Raw genomic sequence first — 25,415 nt, 5'->3', positions numbered from 1 at the left:
TCCTTTAAAAGAAGCAATTTCTCTATCTCAAAAAAAAAGTCCTTGAACATTGGCAGTAGGTTACAGTAGTAACCAAAGACTAGTTACAGTATCTTTAAGCCTTAAATTTAAAAAAAAAAAAAAAAAAAAAAAAAAGTTACAGTAAAACTTAATTCTGGGAGCAGTTTCTGCTCGGTCTGATGATGTCACTGTGGACTACCCACCTCCCACATGAGCCTGCAGTCTGTGTTCTCATCCAGTTCCTGAGGCATTCGCTTCTCCCCTGCGAAGGGGCCAAATTTTTCACCCTAAGAAATGATTAAAAAAAAAAAATGAATCAGTGGGGACACACACACACACAAAAGAAAGCCAGTGAATTTCCAAGCTCCAGCAGAGGTCTCAATTTTAGCTTCAAATGGAAAAGGGCAGTTTACCTTTGGAAACACACTATCTGACAGAAACACACACAACATTGTGAGTTCAACTTCAAGCTCATTCACACTCTTTCTATGGCTTGGTGAATCTCTTAAAACCATATTTCCTCTTCTTCCTTCCTTTCCAATTTAGCAAATAGCATTTTTCCAGATTTTAAATAAGGGTTATATTTACAAGCCACATTTCTTCTAGGATTCTCAGGAATCACCTTGCAGTAGACATCCTACTAAATGTAAGGTATCTGACATCTGGCAAGTTTTCATTACATTTATTCGCAGGATTATTTGCAATACTACTTTTTGAAGTGCCACAAATCAAGTCACTAAATAGTTCTGAGGTTTTGAACATACAGAGGGATTTATTTTAAAAAGTAGGAGCATGCACACTTCTGTGAATTAATTCAAGCCTTGAAAAACAGAATTAAAATGTTCTAACACCTGCTAGTGCTAACACATACTGTGAAAACAGCCATTGATATGTCCTTCCAAATGTCTTGGGGTTTGGTGTTCAGTGTTTTGGTTTTTTTTCTTTTTTTCCTTTCCAGATGTCATGTCAGCAGCAGGGTAAATTCTATATCCAGGGCTTATATAGGTCAAATATTTTTTTCCACTTATTTGTTCTTATTTGCAATGATAAACCATACAAACTGGAATGCAGAATACTACTTTCCTTTAGGCAGTATTGAAATAGAAAGGCTCTAATATACTTTAAGGCATTACAAGTTATAAGTACACAATAAGAAACAACTTTGTTTCATCTTTACAACATTTTTACTAATAAAAGGATCAATCTTCTCTGAAAATACCCTCCCGCAGGCACATTCCACAATCCTAGGAACAGTCTGCTACACATTTGCCCTCTTCCTTCCTTGCCTGTGTGTACAGTGACAATGAAGAAGTGGCATGGAAAACCTAGAGGATGAGTCCTGTTAGAAACAACCAACTAAATTTAAAAAAAAAAAAAATTAAATTAAATCTGAGGAGGTAACAAAGAAAAACAAAATAGGCATTGCATAATAACAACACAGAATTGAGAACCAATAGTTTAAAATGTGCTCAACAAAGATATCATTAGAAAGACCAGCAAATAAAGGAGCTAAAAAGACAAAAGCACCAGAGAACAATTGGAGCCCAAATTATGAATGGGGACGCAAATATGGGTAGGGATAGCAAATATTAGCAGGGATAGCAAATATTGGCACTGTGAGGCTTCACCTCCTTTACTTCCCTGTTTTCCATTCCAGCTAATCATAAGAAGTCAATGGTCCTCTCCTGTCAGCTTACAAATGCTAGGATTTAACACTCAAATTGATATGCCCTTCCTCTTTCACTCTATCTGCAATGACGGTGAAATTTGGTCAGTACAATTCCCTGTGCACAGCCACCAACGTCCTCAGCTTCTAATGAGTGCCACTCCAGTAGTACAGCACTGTCTAACAGGGGCCATGCAGATGTTACAAGGGGGACAATTTGCCATGTTGTTCGCTTAGGTTAAGGAAGAAGTCAAGATGAGAGCAGAGTAATTCTGTTCTAGAGGTCTATGCTCCTTTCTAGGCTCAGTAAAGATAAGGTAGGCCCCTTCTGGAGAAGATACCTCATGCCAACCTGAACTTGCTTTTCTCATTTTTTTACAAAGCATCAAGTAGTTTTAGTGCAGAAAGGAAAATAGCTCACTACAACTGCTGAGCTCTGAAGAAGGGCATAATTGCATCTGTAGAATCTCCGGTTACTTATAGCAATTATTAAGATGAAAAGAAGTTTGTTTGTCTATAATATGGATTACTTCTGTTCTATGGAAAGAAAAAGATAAATTCTCCATAAATTTAATACAGAAATAATTTAAGGCCATAATGAAAACAGAACTTTCAATAGCTACTCTCCCACCCTCACTTCGGCAGCAGAATAACACTTCAGTGAGCAGAAAGTGATGAATTAATTCCTTAACTACTTTGGAGGTTTCCACAACCCTCACCTCAGTAATACTTTCATCCTCACAACCCAGAAGATGCCTAGCTACTAGATAAAGCACCTACAGGATTAATTTTACCCATCACTGAGCCCCGCATCGCCTCTGGGGTGAAACACAGCAACAGCTTAGTAGTGCATACTGACTGAAAACATGAAACACCATATGTCATTCCTAGCTCAACTACTCCAAGCTAATAAACCTCTACTGCAATATGTTTGAGCCCTTCTGAAAGCTCAGAACAATAGAGAAAGCAAAAGGCAAGATGCCCACCTCTAATGTAAAGAGAACGTAACGTGAACTGGAGAGGATTCAAACTTCTAAGAGCTTTTTATGGCTCCTCAAACTTGGACAGAAAGCAGAAATTAGAGACACAAAACCTGGGATCCAACAACACAAAGGTCCATGGGGATAAGCACCATTATTAATTCAGCCTTAAAGATAATCTTTTTTTCCAATATATCTATTAGCCCTAGCCAGTAAGTACACTGTCATACTGAATATATAGATCAGAAACATAGTAAAATTTCCTCCCAGATATAAAGCAGTCTGAAGTTATGAAAGGCAAATCATTCAAAAAAGCTGCTTTTCAGAACGTGACTAATCTTGTTCCGATCTCAGCAGAAAACTGAGAAATGCAATAGCTCTCTCTCATTATTATACCAGGGGTCTAATCATACTGGTGCTGCAGCCAAAGGCCAGATGCTGGAGAAAAAAAAAATTACAAGAAAATGACAGCTTTTATAAAGGTCACAAAACAAACCAAAAAGATTTCACCTTTTACAACTTCAGACAAAAAAAAAAAAAAAAAAAAATTAAAAAACTGGAAACATGGCATAATGCCCGAAGGCACGAAGGCAGATGGCAGGTAACAGCAGTTCAAAACATACCATTTCCAAAATTTTGAAAACACTTTAATTTTCAGAGGCCTACTTCATGAGTATTTAATATTTGGACAGTTGTTACTGCAGTTTCTGATATAAGATCATCTGAAGTGTGCTTGACTTTCAATTACAGCTGTGCAGAAACAACAGGAAATCACAGAATCACAGAATGACCAGGGTTGGAAAGGACCTCAAGGATCATGAATCTCCAACCCCCCTGTCATATGCAGGGCCAACAACCTCCCCATTTAATATTAGACCAGGCTGCCCAGGGCCCCATCCAATCTGGCCTTGAACACCTCTAGGGATGGAGCATACACAACCTCCCTGGGCAGCCTGTTCCAGCACCTCACCACTCTCTCTGTAAAGAACTTCCCCCTGACATCCAACCTAAATCTTCCTTCCCTCAGCTTAAAACCATTTCCCCTTGTCCTGCCATTAGCTACCCTTATAAAGAGTTGACTCCCTTCCTGATTATAAGCTACCTTTAGGCACTGGAAGGCTGCAATGAGGTCACTCTGCAGCCTTCTTTTCTCCAGGCTGAGGTGCAGCATTAGCCACTCAAAAACACAGATTTTATTTTTCAATCAGTGTCATATTCAGCAACTACTCTCAGTCTCAGAGTTCCAAGGAATTAATTAATAATTAATTAATTGTTTGACAGCTGTTAACTACTCCGTATCAAAGCCATGAAGCATAGTACTGCTGCCTCACTCATGCAGACTGGGCTGGGGGGAAAGTTGAAAGCACTTCAGATGTGATTTTTTTTCCATGGGAAAAATGTAACACACAGCCTGGTAATATCCAGTGTATTATTTGTGCTTTTTACACATCCACTGTTCTCTAAACAGCTGAGACCACGCATTACGCTTAGGTCTTTAACCATTTTTAGGAATACTTGTTCTAAGCAACGCCCAGTTTCCATAGGGTGACTCAGAAGCTGATTCCTCATCCCACCGAGAAGCAAAGTGAGGCACATACTTCTGACCAGGGCTTTGCATACCACATCTGTTGGTGCTAAAAGCACAGAGGATTCAATGCCAAACAAAAACCAAGTCCACAATAGGCACTTCACAACATGCTCCTAAAACTCTGAAAGATCTTACGGCCAGTGTCTCTGCCTTTTCCTTCTGCATTTCACATGCAGTACATCCCACTTTTTGCTAGGATGTCCTGAACAAGGATCTCACACTGACACAGCTGTGCAGGCAGAGCTCTGACAGTATACACCTACTCTGTAAAAAAGCAATTCAGAAGCGATATGGAGCAGTTCTAGCAAGAAAAAAAGATCTGTTTTTCCTAGCATGCAAATCTAAGGGCTCCACTTAGAACAGTATGAAGGAAGGGGATTCAGACCTTCAGCTGATACTGACACAGATATCAATTATGATCACTTTCACTCTCGAGTTCATTCTATTTCAGACTCCAGGGATGCACGTGCAGTCTACAACTTTCTTTCATGTGTGAATTTCCAAAGGTTTAATATGAGAGTTCAGACCCTCAGTGGAAAAAAAAGCCATTAAGGCAATCGATAAAAAGCTCGATCCCCTTCTACCTCCTTTTATCCCTAAAGGAGGCCTCAGAGATGAGGCTACGGTGTTTAAGCCCGGTGGACAACTGCAAAACCTGGCAGTCCTCCCAACCAAGTCAGCACTAAAATCAGGCCAAAGATGTAAAGCAAGACATTTAAAGTAAGTAGAAGCGCACAGAAATGCAGGGTTCACAACTTCAGGTATGCCTCTAGCGGTTGAAACAAGTTGTTTAAACGTGTCAACTGAGCAGTTTTAATAGGGACTCCAATCGATTAAGAGGTTTTCCCTTCAGTCATCGAGGACCGGGGCCACGTCCTGTTTGGGTTAGGAGGGATTTCGGGTAGCCGCGGTCAGGGGGATCACACACCCCCAGTCCCGGGGACGCGGCCCCGTAGTGAGGAATTAACCCTTCGCCTGCCCGGCTGCAGCGGCTCGGAAGAGGCAGGAGCCTGCGCACGCCAGACGGGCACCTCCGCCCCCGGGAGGACTAGGCGAGCCCAGAAGCACGAAATAAAGTCGGGACGAGCTGGGAAAGCAGCAGCCCGCAGAGCACAGCCGCGGCAGGTAGCCGGGCCGGCCGTCCCGCTCCCCGCGCCCGCCCAGGCGCGCCGCCCCGCCGCGCACCGGCCGCCCCGGGCAGAGGGAGCCCGGCCGGGCGGAAGTGGGGCGAGCGCCGAGCGAACAGGGCTGAGCCGCCCCGCTCTGCCGGGATACGTGGCAGCGGCTCCCCGCCGGGCCGCGCCGCCGCTCCCAGGCCGTCACCCACCTTCTTCACTTTGCGGGCCGTGTAGAGCCCCATCCCGTCCTGCACTTTGGACGACTTCAGGGCAAACCTGTCCGGCACGTACATGCCCAGCATTTTGCACAGGGCCGGGCCGCCGCCTGCTAGCGGGGAGGAGGATTCCCGGGGACTTCCATTGCACCGGGGGAGGGGGCAGGAAGACGGGCTGGGTGCGGGGCTCGTCCCGCTCCGAAGGAGGAGGAGGGAGGAGCCTGCCCGCCGCGGCCGGGCAGAGGCGGCGGGGCGCCGGCAGGGGGCGCGCGCGCCCGGCGGGGCAGCGGCCGTGGAGGAGCATTCGGGGGATTCGCGCCGTCGAGGGGCTGCTCTGCTGCCACAGCGACTGGCTCAGCCTTCTGGGTCGGGGCGCGGGTGTTCGGAGGTACTTCTGAGGGCAGAAGTGTTCTCGCTGGGCCTAGGACCCAAACAGCTTCCGTGCTACGAAGTACTTTCCGCAAGCACTACATTTGTTCAATATCACTCGGGTTTACCCTCACTACCTCTCGCCTTAGCTTAGGAATGCAGACTTTGGAAATCACATAATTCTTCGCTTAGACAGATTGTTTTCAAAGAATACCAGAAATTTAGCAACTCTAAAGGAGCCCAAAAGTAACATTGTTTGCTGTTGAAAAAGCAAACTTTTCAATATCCTGGTGACATATCCAACAGGGGTATTGTGTGCTGACCAGTGCTACGCACAATCTGGTTTGAACAGGGAAAAAGTTGTTGCACTTCGGTTGTTTGCTCTGATCTCACCAGAGTGCTTCCTTTTCAAAAAACCACAATGCCCAACACTGATTTTTTTTCTAGAAAGCTGATTAATTTCAGTTGGGATTTCTGTCCACATCATACACATTGCCATGTCCATACAGTAAGTTGAATTAGAGACTACTGTATTTGAAAAGGGATTTGTTTGCATCTGATTGTGCAGTTAGAAGCAAGTACAAAGGCTTGTGTGGCAAGCACAGGGAAAGCATCAGAAGAAAAAAAAAAAAGTGCATTCATAAACAGTTTAAAGATGCTTCAGTACTCAAAAGCAGACTCCTAGAACATGGTGGTCCTCTGCTTGGTATTCTTCCAGAGATAGATAGCAGAAGTTAAGTATTCAAAGTTTCTAGTTCTCAAGAAAGTACAGGAAAAATCTTGTACTGGTATGAAAAATGTCCTGAATTTTAATTACAATATGACAGTCAACATCGTTGTAGGAGCATGTGTATCCTCATGGATCAGTTGTGTTTCTGCAATAGCAGAAATTGCCAGTCATGGACAGACAACTTGGGAAAAGGGATTAAAAGGAACAACTCCCTTAGACAACTTTCTAGTGCCCTTATATACACAATTAATCCATTTTGTGCTTAAGATCCATAGAGCCATAGAAGTGGTACATAACTTTTAAAATTCTTTTAAAATTATTGTAACAAACATAATATGAATACTCACCAACACACACATATATATACACAGATATTTATAGTGATGCATGATGTCATTCAATATATAGCAACTACTCTTGTAAATTACCTGGGGCTCTCATTTTAATAACAAAAGGAAGGGAGAGTCAAAAAAAAAAAAAAATAGTTGCAAGAATGACTTTGGGAATGAAAAGAATAATTGGGCATGCAGCTTTAAAACCTAGATTTGATTAACAGAATCACAGAATTGCCAGGGTTGGAAGGGACCTCAAGGATCATGAATCTCCAACCCCCTTGCCACACGCAGGGCCAACAACCATCCCACCTAATGCTAGACCAGACTGCCCAGGGCTGCATCCAATCTGGCCTTGAACACCTCCAGGGACGGGGCATCCACAACCACCCTGGACAGCCTGTTCCAGTACCTCACCACTCTCTCTGTAAAGAATTTCCCCCTGATGTCCAACCTAAATCTCCCTTCCCTCAGCTTAAAACCATTTCCCCTTGTCCTACTCACCCTTTCAAAGAGTTGATTCCCCTCCTGTTTGTAGGCTCCCTTTAGGTACTGAAAGGCTGCAATGAGGTCACCCCGCAGCCTTCTTTTCTCCAGGCTGAACAAGCCCAGCTCCCTCAGCCTGTCCTCATAGGGGAGGTGCTCCAGTCCCCTGATCATCTTCGTGGCCCTCCTCTGGACCCTCTCCAACAGCTCCCTGTCTTTTTTGTACTGGGGGCTCCAGACCTGGACGCAGTATTCCAGATGGGGCCTCACAAGAGCAGAGTAGAGGGGAACAATCACCATTTTGTCCCTGCTGGCAACCCCTCTTTTGATGGAGCCCAGGATCCCATTTGCCTTCCAAGCCGCAAGGGCACACTGCTGGCTCATGTTAAGTTTTTTGTCTATCAAGACCCCCAGGTCCTTCTTCACAGGGCTGCTCTCAAGGACCGCTCCTTCCAGTCTGTATGGATGCCTGGGATTCCTCCGGCCCAAGTGCAAAACTCTGCACTTTGCCGTGTTGAACCTCATCAGGTTCACCTGGGCCCACCTTTCTAGCCTCTCAAGGTCCCTCTGAATGGCATCCCATCCTTCAACCGTGTCAACCACACCACTCAGCTTGGTGTCGTCAGCGAACTTGCTGAGGGTGCACTCGATTCTGTTGTTGATGTCATTGATAAAGATGTTAAAGAGCACCAGTCCCAAGACAGACCCCTGGGGGACGCTGCTCGTTACCAGCCTCCACCTGGACACAGAGCCATTGATGACCACCCTCTGTCTGCGGCCTTTCAACCAGTTTCTTATCCATCGAGTGGTCCACCCATCAAATCCACATCCTTCCTGTTTGGAGATAAGGATGTGGTGGGGGACCATGACAAAGGCCTTGCTCAAGTTAACTAAACAATTAACAATTTTTAAAAGGTATATATGTAAATAAGAACTGTAATACCTTAAAAGCAACTACATTGAGCAGAGAGGAAACAAGTTGTCCAGGCCTACAGTTTCAGTTTTAAGAATAACGGCAAAACTTAACTAATCTTTTAATTAAGATCCAGTGTCAAAGGTTTCATATGCGTAACTGAACTTAACATCTTTCTAGACTATAATACTTTCTTGAATTGAGGCCAATCTGTCTTAGTTCATATAAAATTAAAATAGTAGCATAATTTTCTGACATTTTCCAAGGACTATGAATATTTTAAAAGTAATTTTCACTTTATGAAGTCCTCAGTATTTCTCTCAAAAAAAAAAAAAAAAAAATTTAGTGATACTCCATATTTCAGCTTAAAATAACTATAGAAATACTGCAACATAACTTGCTATGCGCTTACATCTTTTGCTTTTAAGCTCCTAAAGCAGGCATAGTTGCTTTTATTTATAAACTCCATCCATTATTATTCTAACATGAAGTGCAGCTAGTTGCACCTTCTTCAGTTTAAGAAAAATAAGAAAGAAGCTTTTGCACTGGGCAAAACTGATGCCAAAACAATCTCTCCTTTTGTAGCACTATGGATGTTATCGTGTGAATTGGATATTCACAACTGCCCTGGCACCATTACAGATTTTTTTTCAGAGTTTAATTAGTCATCCACATATATATATATATATATATATATATATGTTTCACGTGCCGCTGATATTACCCTCTCTGGTTCATAGAAAGGACGTTGCGAGGGATAAAGTCAGCCCTGTTGAATTGTAATTCATGCAGAGATGTGTTACAGCTCTTCTATTTTGTCCTATATGCAACTGCAAGGAGGGTGAGATCTCAAAACTCCAAATGACTCAGATTAGACAAGAATGATGAAGGGCTCATATCATGATGCATGTTTGTTTATCATTAATCAATAGTAAGAATGGAACATTATGTTTTTGAATTACTGTTTTGTATTTTATGTGTATGTAACATGGATGCATATAGCCTGCTGGTGTCCTCTGCCATGAACATTATTCAGCTGACACAAGAAAAAGGAATTTTCTTGCTGGCATAGCAAAGTCATCTCCAAAACGACCAGTTGAACAAATAAAAGAACACTTCTACAAAAGCTATGTGTACAGCAGGTTTTGCTGGGATAGCTGGAAGCAGTTTGAAGGCATGAAGCACTCAGACCATGTTATATAACTACAGTGACAGAATTAACTTTGCTGTCTCAGTCTCATGAACCATCAATCTGTAGGGGTAAGACAAGGATGCCTCCGAGGCCCCCTCCACACATACAAGCAACCACCAAATAAGAGAAAATGCAGAACAATCAGATATCTTTCTGAATTAAGATACTAACAAACAAGCATGGAAAACATTTGTGTCAGCCCACTGTAAAGGCCATTTTCTGAGACTGAGAAGTATGCCTTTGTGTCCACTTCCCAAAGCCTCTTACCAACAGCCTACGTGCTGTGATCTGCATTGATCTATTGATTTCGTCTTAGAAAGTCACTACCAAATATTCACTGCACTTGATATTTCAGAAAGTGTTATCAGTTCTTTACAGTTAAATCACCAGACATAATGACTTCTTATCTTCAAGTTCTCCACTCCCTCAGAAACACCTGCCAAGGTGTTTCTCTCTTTACTTTGTATTCAGATAGTTTTTCTTGGCACTTGCACTAAGACAGGTGCAATTGAGGGGAGGGTAACACTCAGTCCAGGAATGTTTGCGCTCACAGAAACAACTAACTCCATTGCCAAGAACTATTCGGTGTTGTCTAGATGGCTTAACTGCACTGATGAGTGGCATCGTGTTCTAAAACAATGCCTGAGAAACTGGTTTGCGGGCACAACTCGAACAAAGATCACATGCAGAAACCACAGTCACCCAGAGAAAACGTAAGTGACTTGTATGGAAGTCCTTAGCCCAGATTAATGGCAATACTGTTATTACTCAAGAAAGTTGATCTGCCACAGCTGGGCTAAAAAGCAGTACATGATGCTCAAAGAATAGGAAGAAAGCAGTTATGCTATGTACACAATATGAAATGATTTGCTTATATAATTAAGAAAAGGTCTATCAATAGGATCCCATGAGATTTCAAATAACAGTTCTCTTTAGCCAGAGTCCTAGAAAAAAGACTATAGAGAGGTTAAAGGGCAGAGTGGAGTCTGAATATGGAACATGTTGGTTTTACCTAAAGTTGAGAACTGGAATTAACCCAGAGCATTGAAAAAAAAAAAAAAGAATCACTGTTGAAATGGAAGTATAAAACTATATATAAATAATTAAAAACTTTACTTTCTTTCAATGTGAAATCCTACAACCATCCAGGTGTAGGAAAGCTCAGTCAGTCCCTTCCTCTTCCCGAGGGAGCACTGAGTTTATAAGGAAGTGTAAATGAGTTTCATGTTTTCTGTTCCACTGCATGGAACATACTTGATTGCAATTGTAAGACTACACTAGCATCTATATGAGCATAATTTTTATTTAAATTAACCCAAGTAGGAAGTTTAAAGATAGGGGAAAAAAATTACAAAAAGGACATATCAAGCTTAGCACCACCCCCTAAACAAGCTTTGAGCACTGAGGGCTTATGGTTTGTTCCACACACACATTTGTATTACACCAGGATAGGATTTGCAGAAAAGACTTTGAGATAAGTTCCATTATTCTTTCCCAGTTGCTATTATAATTTGCAGTGTATCTGCTTTATCTAATTCATTATAGTTTTAATTAACACATGTACAGTTACTTTATGCTGTTTCCTAGTATTATTATCATAACTTCATCATTTTTGCTTTACATTTTTAACTAGCTATGAATACTTTAGTTGCTATTTACAAAATGTACTTGCAGAAAAATACGGAAAGAAATACAAAGTGGCAGCTGTGTTCCATTTTTATTGGCCTAATACTTTTCAGAAGAATGCCGTGAAACTTCTGGTGTTAATTTCAACCGAGTAATTCAAATGAATTGTTGGGACCAAAACAGTCTGAGGAACATATCTCAAAATATAATAATTCATTCTGAAGAAATACATTAAAAATAAAATGAAATAAATCAAATCCACATTTTTATTTTTAACCTGCACCACATAACACTGTGAATAATGAAGGACAAGTAATCAATATATAAAAGGCATAACATTCAAATTTGGACTGTTATAACACACGTGATAATTCTTTTAAAGTTTCTATTCTTAATTTCATCTCTTTCATTGTCTTACTTTTACATAAAGGTAACTATACTTTTTATAAAAAATAGCTAAATAGATATTCTCTTGTAATCAAACTACTTCAGACTGACTGCACAGGGGATGGCTTTCATATATTCTGTATTCCTGTTGCTCTGTTTTTTTACTTTCTGAATTGCTTGTGCATACATCAAGGTAGATATTGTCAGGTGTTTTCTTTCTAATGTGTTTTTTATGGCCTGTTCTAGGGCATACCCATAGGCTGTTCAATGCTGAGCTATTTAAAAAAAGGAAACAGACAAAAAAAAACCACTCTTCACCCCAACCCCAAAATGCAAATAGTAGGTGTTTACTCACTGGCAATCTAGCACAGAGAGAAACTAAGTGTGTTTCTACGTTAGACTGTAGTTACTTGTGTAGAACTATGTGAAGCATTAAAAAAACACTAGGGCATCTAACAGTCTTCAGATTTGAAGTCTGATAGTGTCAGGAACTGCTTACATAACTTCCTTGTAAAGGGCATGAGGTATTTTCAGGAGAAAGCTTTAACACAGTCATGGAATCTGGTGCGTCCCAAATGGAATTCCATGGAAGAAATCCATGTGTTGTGACAAACAAAACAATTAAAAGTTCCTCATCTGGAGTTCTAATACTTGTTGCAACATCACACCCGAAGCACGTTAAGATGCTCTCTCCACCCAAGGAACAGTTAATTAAGGGTCAGACTTAATAAGTTAACATGTCATATTCCAAGAAGAAATGGAAAGATTTAAGGACAAAATGATCTTCAGGATTCTTGAAGTATGCATGCCAACCCCTGAAGCATGCCACAGCTTAGAGGAAAAAAAAATCTGTTCTCCAGAAAAAAGAATGTTTTTTAATTGGTAATCCTTTGTTTAGAATTATGGGCATCCAACATTTTGGCTTGGCTGGGCCATATTGTGTGAAGAGGTACTGCCTTAGGTCACTTATAAAATACATGCTGCGGTTTATGCCTATAAGTAACAAACTACTTTTAATATTTTTTATTAAAACATAAAAATGAGGGCAATAAAATCATAAAACTAGCAGGTTGGACACACATGGATTAGATGGTATGCTATGCTATTATCCTTAAAAGTTTATTTGACATTTCTTTCCTCTCCTTCTCCTGCCCCGCTCACAGCCAACTGAAATCAGAAAGGCAAATGCTATTTTCTCCTTTTAGTAGTTCCTTGCATCCTAAGTATTAGAATATTAGCTTGTTGCAGCACCCTTAGAAATATCAGAATTTGGTTCTGGTAGCTGACAGAGGTCTTAGAAGGGTCGCTGCTCACGATAATGATCCTTCATTCCCAGTTTGTACACTCATTATTCCACAAAAGTTTTTGTCACTAAAGTTTAATCAAGTTTGTACCAACTGTTTTGAAAACTTGCCTCCTGGATCTATACACCTCTTTTCCAACCTCATCCACTTCCCTCCAACACGGTTAGAATAGGAGCAGCATTTTAAGAGCAGTCTTTGACTAGTGTAGATAGTAGACTATTTGCAGGATGCTTGCAACATTGTCAGCCTCTCCCTTCTTTGATGAAGAGTAAGTGCTCATGTATTCCGCACTTTTCCAGCATGCAAGTAGAGTTTAGCTTTGACCAGAGAGCAAGAATTTTTGTCAAATATTCCTAGAATTTGCCAAGTCAGTTTCTCTGACTAGGTACAATGTCATTAACTTTGTCACTGCAAATAACTTCCCAACCTTTCTACAGTGCAGTATCCAAACCAGGTTAAAATAAAGACTTTTGCCCACTCATATTTTGCACTGGAGTTCTCAGGAAGCTTTCAGCTCAAGTAATCACGTTACTTTAGGAGAAAATGGCAATAGCATACAGACTATTCAGGTTTCTTGTTCTTTTTCTGAGTTCTACAGAGTTCAGGCTAAAAAAAAAAATCTTGCTATTTTTTCTTCTTCTGCTCACTTTCCCAAAGAAATCAAATACATATGACAATTTAAAAACAAAAACTGTGATTTTGGTGTGCAATATTAAGCAGCTGAATGTGAAACCATATTGCTTTAGTCCACACAACATACCAGCGTATGCAGGCATGAGAAGTGTAGTACCATCAAATTAAACCATTAGAATCAAACAGCCAAGCTTAGCAAGAGTTGTGTACGCCTTTACAGCTCTCCTTGCTTTGGGGACAATGGCACCCTTTCTATGTGTAATCACCAGGTAGGGCCACTGAAAGTACCTAGAACAAATTGTGTTGACACAGAGTCAGCTTAAGCCATATATTATACTATCACTTAAAACCTCAATCTCTTAGATGGAATAATCTACTTTCCTAAGTAATTAAACTCGGTTATTGAGAGTATGACAAGCCCCATCTACTCAGTGTCTGTTTTTCTCCCCAGTTCCAACAGTGCTGTGTCTGTTTGCTTGTCTCTGAAAAACCAGAGTTATTCTTTCCCTAACGTATTTTGATTTGCTGAGGAAGATTCCTTTCAAAGCTATTTTTAGGGACTGCTTTCTTTTTTGACTTACTACTTCTACAATAATTCTTCTAGTTTAGTATTGAGTATTTTTTTTTTTTTAATTCAGTGAACATTTCAACCTAGAAATTACTTCCCTGTCAAATCCTTCTTCCAATCAGGAAAACAACAACAAAAACATTTAGTGTAAGCCACTATTTTATTTAGTAATAAGAACTGTCAGAATCATTTTTTCCAGTAGTAAATGAACTCCTGGGCCACATCCCTAAGCATCCTACAAATGTCTTCCTCAGCTAATTATTTTGTTAGCATACTATTTCAGTTTAAGTGCGACTTCCTAAACTGATCTCATCCACCCAGTTTTTTTTTCCTTTCAGCCCCTTCAGGTTCACTTTTCTCTCTTCATTAATGGTAAATGACATTCCAGATTCAGCTTCTCTCTACTAAGCTACTTCTTTCAACACTAACCATTCACATACATGCCCTACTGCTTAGAGGCCAGACTTTCTTAGAGCCTATTGCTCAGTAGGCCTTGCACTGAACTGATCATATGCTCTTTCTGGAAGCATTAAGTCTTACATTTACACACTTCCTCTCCTACTTGCAAGCTAAAATTGAGAGATTTTCATGTAACAAATTTTATCACCAACCCAATTCCTACTCTATACAATTATTGTTATTTGTTGAAAAACAAACAAACAAAACCCACCAGAAGTTGGGGCTCCCTCTCCATACCTGCCTTACACCTTATCATTTAACTTATTATATGTTCAACCATGCCATAAATTCTATATTGAACATTGAATGTTGTAAGGTATTTTTCCCATCATTCCCAAACAGGCCATGGAACATCGTGCTGGGTTTTCCTGTAGTCAGAAGACAGCTGACCATACTGTACTATGAACTTGCAGTGACTTGTTAATATTTTCATAGCAGATGGAGAACATCCTTCATTACAAACCTCTAGGTTTGCCATGTGGTGTAGGATATTCAGACTTAAGCTACTACACACACCAACAAATGTCAGGAATTAGTTTTTCATTATACTAGGCAGGATGAATGTTTGTAAATAGCTTTTCATTTGAGTGCTTCCATTTGAAAACTGTAATCCTCCATTATTTTCCATCTGACACCATGGGTACTTAATAATTCTCTCTCAGATGTTCAGAATTCAAAGTTAAGTCTGCTGAAAACGTACAATCAGAGACAAAAAGAGCTGCAAGGTATCTGTTGATATAAGTTTAAAAAAACAACCACAACACAGTCTAGAGGCTTTACACCAACGCAATGCTCACTGGAATTTACAATGTTTCCATTTTTCTTTGTGCATCTTAAAAACTAGATTGTGTTGTCAACAACTTTCTCAGCATTGCATTTCAATAACTAAAATTCTGATTTATGAACACCTACTGAATAGCATCAATTTCCATAAATTAAGTTGTGCTTTCTCATATGCTCTACTAATCTTTGTGAGAAATGCTCATTTTTAAATAGCCACAATCTAAAAAAAAATTCAAAGTCCTTTAGACAAAAAAAATTTTTGTTGCTCTGATGTGTGAATTCCTGGCTAGTGTGCTTCTGGGGACACTGTATCCTTGCATTATTTAACTAGGACAACATGACAGATACAAGTCTGAAATGTGCTGTTTTTGAAACAGTCCAAACTGCCCGTCTCAAGAGACTACTTAATTGCCCATTTCTTCCCTTTTTGACAGTCACAATATCAAATAAGAGAACTATGAACACAGCCATCCTATTGTTATTAGAAAGAAAAGGTACACAAAATGGTCTTTCACTATACTTAGTAGGATAATTTGTTTAACTTTAGGAGTCTTCTTTACATAAGATGGAAGGCTAGACCTTCAGTACAATCCTTTCCAACTATAAAAGATGTAACAAGATTCAATAATCAAGTACACAATTTTCAGATATTGTTTCCAAGGCGTATAAGGATCAACTGTAGAATAACTAATGTACAATAGATAATATGCAAATAAGAAAAATTAAGAAAATCCATAATTATCTCAAAGATTAAGTTATATGATTACAAATATTTTATGCGACTCAATGTTGCTTAGTGAAGTTACTCGATCTTGAAAGGACTGGAAGAATTTAAGATAATAATATGATTTTTTTACTCCCCAAACTGGGGAAGAAATACATACTTTTGTGTTCCCTACAAGCAATGGTAAAATGAGCCAAACAACTCTTAAACAAAGCCTTCATGTCTAAACCTTCATGAGTCTACTTTGCTTCACAAAGCAGAGATGTCTGGAATAATTGAGGAAAAGAATTTCATGCAACTTTCCGGAACTACTTTTGCTCTTCACCAAGAACCTGACACAGAACCTGATACAGCCCTGTAAACCCACAAGTTGGAACATTAGTCAATTTCAAGAGCAGATTAAGAACTGCTTATGGTCTTAAAGAAGTGTTGTAACTACACAAAATTGGTAAAGAGAAACAAACTGAAAAATTGTTAGACTAATTTGTACGTGTATAGACATAAGAGAAGCGTACTTCAAAAGTAAGTCAGCCTCTATGTTGCTTCCTTTCCGAAGTATTCATCTTGGGTTAACAAGACCAACAAATCCTATGTCTCAGGCTAAAGCTGTAGCTGGTTCTGTTTTACCATGTGCGCAGCTATGAAAATGCTTTCTCTAAGCTCGAGTGTGCACTCCTCTGACATTTCAGAGGAAACAATGGCACCCCCCTGGGTCAGGCTGCAAGGAGTTTGGATTTGATATTGTTTGTGGGACACCACTCTGTTTATCACACAATAGGGTTTCTGTTTCTCCATCAGTTCTATTGTGTTACATCATACCACTTTTTTGGAAGCTATGTTTTAAGTTATAGCCTGTCAGGCACCCTAAGGCATCTAGACATTGGATGCCCTATAAATTTAAGGTTATTACTGCTCAGTATTGCCGTAAATTAGTTAGTCATCTTTTGTCATAAAGCAGCAAGAGAACAGACTGAAAATACAATGCAGCTGCATCTTATTTAAAAAGCGTGTCTTTCAAGAGGTACAAGACATTAACATGCCATTTACAATATTATATTGAAGTCTGTCCAAGCTATAATAATTCATCACGGAAAAGCTGAATGAATGCTGTCATACAATATGGCTGTGGTCAACCTGCATGCTAAATACGCTTCATTTGGGCAAAGCAACCTGCGCAGTCACAGGCTACCGAGTGACTAACATGGTTTTACTTGACCCGTGTCTCTAAGATTATTCTTACAGCATGAAGATACTCTAAACAAGAAGCAGGAGAGAGGAGGCACTCTATGCAGAGCACTCAGTACACAGCTCCTGAGGTCCTGCCTGTCTAACCAGTGGCTTTTGGAACCCATCCACCCCACTCCTCACATAGGCACAGGCACACATTTATTCACTGACCTTTCAGCAAATAACAGCACAAGCACAGTCTCCATTTCCCTTCTCATGCTTTCTTAGAAAGAAACTATCATTTCTCAAGATGGAGTCATTCTATTTAGTCATTTATGAGATAGTATTTAACACTGCTTTGCTTACAGTTAGTTTAGAAACTGAAGTAAAATTTACTGGGTAGATGTGTATAACAACTAACCTCGAACAATGATAAAATCTGTAAGAAAAAAAATGAAAAATCTGAAAGATTGGTAGCAAAACATTAAGCAGACATAGAATCTGCGTTTGTTCACTGCAAAGTTTTCAACTCTTAATAGCCTACGCTTGGTTGAATGCAATTAATCTAACTAATACTCTTGGGTTAGCTTTTGAAAATTTGTTATTAATAGTTATTGTTATATCAGATTAAAGTCACGTAACTCCCTCATGCAATAATCAGATGGCTATTTGATCCAATATATCCCTATGATGAAAGCTATTAGCAAGAAATGATAATTAAAAAGGTTTCAATAAACTAATAAAAGTAAACCTGAAGTACTTGCTGCATAAGAAATGTACTACTTTGAGAAATCTAAGAACCAGTAGCTACTGATGATGGCATCTGTAGTATCATCTCAGAATACTCCCCTCACCATTTTCAGATCACAGTAACTGCACAAAATAAACAGAATTCTAATAATCATAAATCAAGACATTTCTGATTTTCAAACACAATATGATACTGAGTGCTACAGCAGCCCAGCATTAGTAGAACTAGAGATAGCTTGAACAGAATTCAAAGGCAACACATTCTTAGCCAACTTTAAGTTTTATGACATAGATCACTAAAAATTTTTCTTCCCCATTTCTTCTCCCACAAAAATGAAGAAAAGGATATAGAAAATGTCCAGTGAACAAAATTCACATTCAAATGGAGAGAAGAAACATAAATCATCTCCAGATATTGTGACTAGCCTGAGTAACCTGCAAGTGTGTATTTGCTCGCTGAACATATACCCACTGGCCTTGTCCAAGGAACAGACATTAATCTTCCAGGGAGTGTGTGAGTTGCAGTGCAGGCTTTCGAGATGGCTGAGAGTTGTGGGAGAATATAGAAACAAGCCCCAGTAGCAAAGGAAAAAAAAATGATAGGGACCGAAGCAAACCCAGTCTGCTTCAATTGCAAAAGCCACAGATCTGACTGAAACCAAAGCTGGAACCAGTGACAAAGGGAGTAGCAGGAGATTGGTTTATAAGCCCTTCCCCATGTCTAGTTTGTCTTTTCTTTCTTGTTTCAGCTGTAAGAGGTTTGTCTGATGTAGGCTTTGTTCAATGAAAACCTGAGGTTTCAGAGAATATCCCAAGTGGCTATGGTCCACAAGGATCATCAAGTCCAACTCCTACCTCCACAAAGGACCACCCAAAACTCAAATCCTATGTTTGAGAGCACTGTCCAATCATTGCTTGAACTCTGGCAGCTCAGGGCCATGCCCACTGCCCTTTGGTGAAGAACCTTTTCCTAACACCCAACCTGTCTTTCCCTTGATGCAGCTCCATGCTGTTCCCTCGGGTCCTGTCGCTGTCACCAGAGAGCAGAGCTTAGCGCTGCCCCTCCATTTCCTGTGATGAGCTGCAGGCTGCCATGAGGCTTCCTGTCAGCCTCTGCTCTGAGATGAATAAACCAAGGGACCTCAGCCACTTTGCCCTCCAGACCCTTCCGCATATTCATAGCCCTGCTTTGGATGCTCTCTAATTTTTCCTGATGCATCCCAGGGTACTGTCAGCCATTTTAGCTGCCAGGGCATATCAACTGAGGGAAGAGGTCCTGATGGGCTTACCTCAGAGCCCTGGTCAAGGCTTATTACTTTTTTCCACTAATGAAAGTATTTTTGTATTTCACTTAATCACGACAGTACTCATCTACTACGTGCAGCATATTAGTAGTACATTTATCAGGCTGTACTTCTTGGAAAAGGGAGATCGAGTGACAATTTCATGTGTTATATACATGTACTTATACCAGAAACAGCAATGATCTCAGAAGCATTTCCCTCACACTTTGATATAAAATCAGCATGAGGATCTGGTAAAAAGTATGTTGTAACTTTCCAGTTTTTCCCACTTCTCTCATCCTTCACCCAAAGAAGGAGCTGATCAAAATCTCCAGGCACAGCAAAACTTGCTGTGAATGCTAGACTGAGTAATTATACAGTCAATATATAGCTGTAACACTGAGTGCACAAGGCTGGAGGAAAGCGATCAAACACCCCAAGCACAATGAGAGAAGGGGCTTTGACTATCAGTAACAACAAGTAACCTGCAATTGTATGGGATCCGGAAACTTGTAACTCACTTCAATCAGGCATTGTATTTTCTTCACGTCATCTGGGCTTGTTCCACCCTCTTTGATGAGGGCATAAGCCAAATTACCCAGCACTCAGCCAACAATTACAGAAGAAACAGAACCAATCCATTGTCTATAAACTGTCACGCGCCATGTGCCTGCTAACTGTATTGCACTGGCCATTGTCATGTGTTGTCCTCCTCAGCAGCCAGCTACACCAGTTGAACAAAGGAGGGTGAAAGAACATAAGGAAGCCATTAGAGGTTAGGAGCGGTTGCCCAACATTACTCAGAAAGGGATGTGAGGAAACAATCGAATCACTCACGAGCAACTTGTCTGTCCAGTCAACATCTGCAGGCAGCCTGCAGCCTCTCCTGCTCTAAAGGAGGGCTATACCAGCTCTTTAGAACATCACAATAAATAGGCTAGCTCAGTGTACCTACCCATTCGTTTTAAATATGTCACCCATTAAAACAATCTTTTGTTCTGTAAAAGAGTGGCTACAAAACTACAGAACTCACGAAAAGAGAAAACAAGAGGAACAATGCCTCAACGTTAAACTCTGGAGAGAAATTTATGCCTCCAGCTTCTAATTACAACGCTATGCAAAAAAAAAAAAAGACCTTGAAGTAATGTATTTGTATTTATTTCCCATTCAGCTTCCCAGATGCGTGATAGGCAGTTGAGAAGAATGAGCACAGTAATGATAGGGACAGACTGCAGCTGGCACATGTGTGGGTGTGTGAGAGGAAAAAGTAGCCACAGTGCCGACGGCCTATCCACAAGTCCTGCTTACATTCAGCAGAGTTTTCTCTTAAATTGCCTGCATTTAACCCATTTACACAAGTATTGACTGAGTCAAAACAGAAATCTTGACTTCAAAAGGAGGAAGATTTCACTTCAGCTGCTTGAGATTGTTTCCCAGTGATGCTTACAGGCTCTGTCACATACAGGTGCCAATGTTTTCTCTGATGATACAGCAAAAGCTAAGACAAATTTTACATTTAAGAAAATTTACTCCATATTTTTCTATCATATTTCAAGCACTAAGTACATAGCTAGTGTTGTAATTAAGCAAGTAATATGGATACTAGCACACAGGTTGTACAGTGTCCATTAAGATCAGAACATTTTAGTCTCTGAATACCTGTAGCTTGAAGCAGCCTACAGTCAATCCATGCTACCACATAAAAATAGCATGAACTGCCACATTAAACCAGTCTTAAAATAAAGGCATAGCAGAAATGAACAAAACAGATAATGAAATCAACATATATATCAACACTGCATTAGTACGCCAAAAGCCAGTAATGAACTGTATTTTTATTTCACAGCTTTGCCACTACATCATCACTGCTTCCTCAGAGAGCAGAGGAAGACTTCTCCCCTGACTAGTATTAAGCAGACATCATAGTTTAACCTTCATAAACTAAAAAACTTATATGTCAGACACAAGCAAGGAGAAGTACTTGTACAAACTCACTCTTATCTTACCTCCATCCAAGGCAGGAGTGGTATCCTTTACAGCTCATGTTGGAAGGCTTGTTAAAGGAAGCAGGGTCACTTGGCTGCAGCAGTGGGCTGGTAATGGAGCTCAGCTGCATGCTCTCAGAGCTGAGATGGAGCTGCCCACCTGAGGAAGATGCTGACTTATCTCTGTGGGCTTGCACTTGATGCAGATGCTCAGATCAGTGAAATTCAGTGAGGTAGAAGCAGATGGAAAAAAGTCATCTTCTTCAGTGTTGTTGTATTTTGTACCCATACTGCTATAAAATATCTATGCAAGAGGGAAGGCTGGCAGAGAAAAGAGTACTTACGGGTATTTCTCAGGTTTCCATAGCCTCATCAGTGACTGTGTTGATGTGCTGTAGCCTTGTGTATTTTAGCAATGTCATGACTTGCTTCCCAGAAGAGGAAGTTAAATTGCTCTCAGTTGGTTCATTGGCCAGAACTGTACAGCCTATTCTGTTGTACTTTCTAAGCAGGAGTGTTTGAGTGAAAACAAGAGGCGAGAAGTTAAAAGTAAGAAAAATAAAAGACATATAACAGGCAAGAAAAAACTTTCACATTCCCCTAAACTCCTACAATCACTGAAATGCCAGGAGGCCTTTTTATTAATAGCAAACATTATGAAATGAAAGAGGACATTAACAAAATGTTAATTTTTTTTAAGTTCTCCTTCCTAACTTTCTGCACCAGGGCAAGAACTTTATGTGCACTCTGCCATCCAGAATCTTACCAAATATTTTCTTTGTATATGCTGAGACTTCATCTGTACTTTTTAGCTTAGCTGCAAGAATGCTTGTACAGTTAAACTGGAAAAGGGAAATGAATCAAAATAGAGTTAAATGGTTTGCCTTACTCCATTGTAAGCAATTAGTTTGTGGTTAAGAAGAATGCAGATTACAACTGGGAGGGAAAAAAAAAAAGGCAAACACCCTCCCTTTCCCAAATATTAAAATAAATTCTTGGACAAAGAAATAACTTTAATTTATTGTGCACGTTATTTATCAAATGCTGTCTCTCCACATTGTCCTTGTACTCTCTAGAAAGCCTCATATTTTAAAGCCCGAGCCCTGAAATGGGATCTGCTTTGAAGAACCCTCTGCTAACTTCCAGCCACAGCAGGTCCCTCTGCAGACACAGAGCATTGTGTTATAGACAGGGAACCCAGCTGACAAAATTGCACCAGGTAGCTACTAATAAAGTCAATGCAAGCACCAGGGGAAACTGCCAAACTGCTTTGAGAATAGTCCTTTGGACCAAAACCCATCAGCAGCGTAGTTTCTTTGTTTACTAATTTCATTCACTGTGCCAAGATTGAGTTTGTTTATTTCTCTGAGAAATGGGGTTGCACTTCTAAAGCAGACAAAAACACAGCAAGCAGACATCCCACTTTTCAACCATTACGTTACTGGTGCTGGACAAGCAGGACAATGAAATACACACCTGTATCTAAACTGGGGGTTTAAATTCTGTTATCTGAGAAGTAAAAGGAAGTTCCCCCTGGAGTAACTCTGTAACCTGAAGTGCTTGTTGAAAGTGGCTTTAAAACCTGAGCAGGACTGTTGACCGGATTAGCATCACTATGTGACAGTCCAGATTTGGAACTAAATGCTGCACTCACGAATGCAAGGTCTGTTGCTGATTTTATTAGTAGCAGTATTTTTTTTACAAGATAAGATAGAAATGAGTACCACTTGTGGAAAACAGAGAAGCCGGTGTCTGTAACACTGCCACATGGGGGACGCGATGGCAGGTGGGAAGTGACTGTGCCTAGGGCTCTGTTAAAGACCAACAGCGCGCTAATAAAAGCACAATATTTGACAGTGCTGGTCCTTTAACCTATGGTAAGAGCTTTTTATAGTGCAGGCCAGCCTTCAGTCTCAAGTGTTCTACTCAGCACAATCAAGTATAAGCAATTTGCTTTATTGAAATGTGTCCTTAGTTCTTAAATATGTGTCTTTAGTTCTTAAATAACTGAAGTCACAGTAATCTGATGTGCCTTTATGAGGAGCTGCCATCAGTGTGGGCCACCATGCATTTCTTCCTGCATATTCCTCAGCTGCAGACCCCAGCACAGCATTTGTTCTCAGACACATCAAACTCCACTTAACCCTCTATTTCCAAGCTCATGTTTCAATTTTATCACCTCTCAAACCTCGTGCTTAAAAAAAACACAAATACCCAGTCTAAAACTTACCTATTAGGGACCCATTTAACTTTAAAATCCACTTCAGATACTTCCTGCTTAAGGGTAGTGGTTGTTTTTTCCATACAAATCCTGGTGCCCTTCCATTCCATCCTCTAAAAGAACTGCATCCCTCAGGCCTCTCTCAGATCCCACTGACTTCATTAACACCTGAATAACAATGGGATGATCAGTAAATGTGATACTAGTATGATCTCAGTTTCATCCAGAAAAAAAATAAAGCTAGAAAGGAAAAAGAATTCCTTTGGGAGAAAAGCTAAATATGGTGACATTTTTCTTTGAAAATGTAGCATTCAGATATAGAAGATGAATGCATTTTGGGGAATTTTTTCATTTTGTTACCTAATGTGAACAGAAGTGACTAAAGGCAGAAAAGCCAAGCAAACTGGATGAATAACCAAGAGAGAAACATAGAAAAACAGAACAAATGGAGCTAGAATGGCTGCAAAATGCACATTTTGAAGTGAATACTGTAACATATCAATGGAAGGAGTACCATTCCCTGACATAAATAAACAAATAAATAAATAATGGCACTAATGTAAAGCTTACAGAAGTGCAAGTGTTGCCTTTACCTGCAGGATTCAGTGGCTTTTTGGGTAGCAAAAGGTAGGAAATATATATCCTTTGCAGCCACTGAGTCAATACTAGTATGAGACTTGTCCTTGAGGGATTCCTACCTGTAGTGACTGCTCACCTGTGCCTTGTTACCATAATCCAGCACGTTTATCCTGTGTTACCAAAGTCATCCAACTTAAGGGATCACAGATGTTTTTGGATGGAGGAGGGATCGTCTCCAGGAAAATCTAAATTTCAATTATTAGGCTTACTATATAATCAAACAACAGCTTTTTTCTTGTTGGACTTTATAATAGAGCATTTGCATCTTCAATAATCGCAACAACAAACTCTATGTATGGAATGAGGCAGGAGCTTGTACAGCTTTGAAACCTTGCTGCTGCCTCTCAGTGTGCAGATTGAAACTGCTGGGGGCAGCAGGAGGGAAACCTTGAAGAGCTCAGCACTAGGAAACTAAAGGAAACAGGAGAGCATTTCCACAGGGATTGAGCTTTTGGCTTCACTGTGAGAAGCCTAAGAGAGATCTGCTTTCTGCAGGTTTTGGCCTCTTTGATTTTCCCCCTCATTCCCCAGTTTCTTTCAGTGTATTATCAGATTCCCAAGGGGACTATAAACAGTAGAAGTCTGACAGACACCTAAGGAAGAGACCCAACATTCACTGCCTAAGTACTGCACCCTGCAGTTTGAACTGATGTATAAATGAGTCTGAGAAAAAAAGTCTTCGTTACCCGTTCTGAGGCCCTGAACCACTATAGTATCAGGAGTGATGCAATGTGTATCCTGCTCTTGGCCACTTAAAACGGGGTTGCTCTAGCTGCTTCTGAGAAGTGTGTTTCCCATTAAGCAGCTCTATACAAGTTTCTGAGTCAGTGAAGGTGACACGTGGAAAAACGAAGAAATAAGAAAATTTAGAAAAGATGAGATCCAGACACTTAATATCTTAAAGAGATCTACACAATGGAAATAACTGCGTTTTAAATTACTCTTTTTTTTTTTTCTTAGCATTACCATTCTTGTCAATGGAAAAAAATTCTCTCCATTTACAATTGCCGTGGTCAAAATCAGCAGCATTCAGAAAGCAAATGTTTTCAATGATAATCTAACAAAAATAATGTCTGGCTCTCTGGTGAGTTATTTGTTTGAATTGTATGCTTGCTCTAACTCAGACTGTGAACTTCTAAGGAACGCTATACATCAGAAGTACTTGCAACCATGACAAAGCGGGACCCTTTTTTTATCTGGGACAAAATTCTTCCATGCTGTCCTGTTCTTCTAGTGCTCCTATCAGAGCAGACGTAGAGCATGTCACAAATGCCCTTCTTCCAATGGCTCCCTTATA

At 40.2% G+C, this 25,415-nt stretch overlaps 1 protein-coding gene across 5 annotated transcripts in view; it reads right to left on the bottom strand.

The window, feature by feature from the left end:
- The window catches only part of PRDM5 (PR/SET domain 5), a 105,335-nt gene extending 83,852 nt beyond the window's left edge, over positions 1-21,483 (bottom strand). For 2 of the 5 annotated variants that reach the window (XM_090139193.1, XM_031596893.2), the window contains exons 1-2: positions 5,562-5,766; positions 204-287 (exon numbers count right to left, since the gene is read on the bottom strand). In XM_090139193.1, coding sequence (XP_089995319.1) covers positions 204-287; positions 5,562-5,654 — 177 coding nt within the window. In that variant the 5' untranslated portion in view covers positions 5,655-5,766. Of the gene's footprint in view, positions 1-203; positions 288-5,561; positions 5,767-21,279 lie in introns of those variants that run through there. The other 3 variants (XM_090139190.1, XM_090139192.1, XM_090139191.1) reach the window with 2 other exon arrangements.
- Positions 21,484-25,415: the final 3,932 nt, after the last annotated feature.

Source organism: Phasianus colchicus, chromosome 4, assembly GCF_987193195.1.
Source record: "Phasianus colchicus chromosome 4, bPhaCol1.hap1.1, whole genome shotgun sequence".
Classification (NCBI taxonomy): Eukaryota; Metazoa; Chordata; class Aves; order Galliformes; family Phasianidae; genus Phasianus; species Phasianus colchicus.
This window is presented reverse-complemented; position numbering and strand designations above follow the sequence as displayed.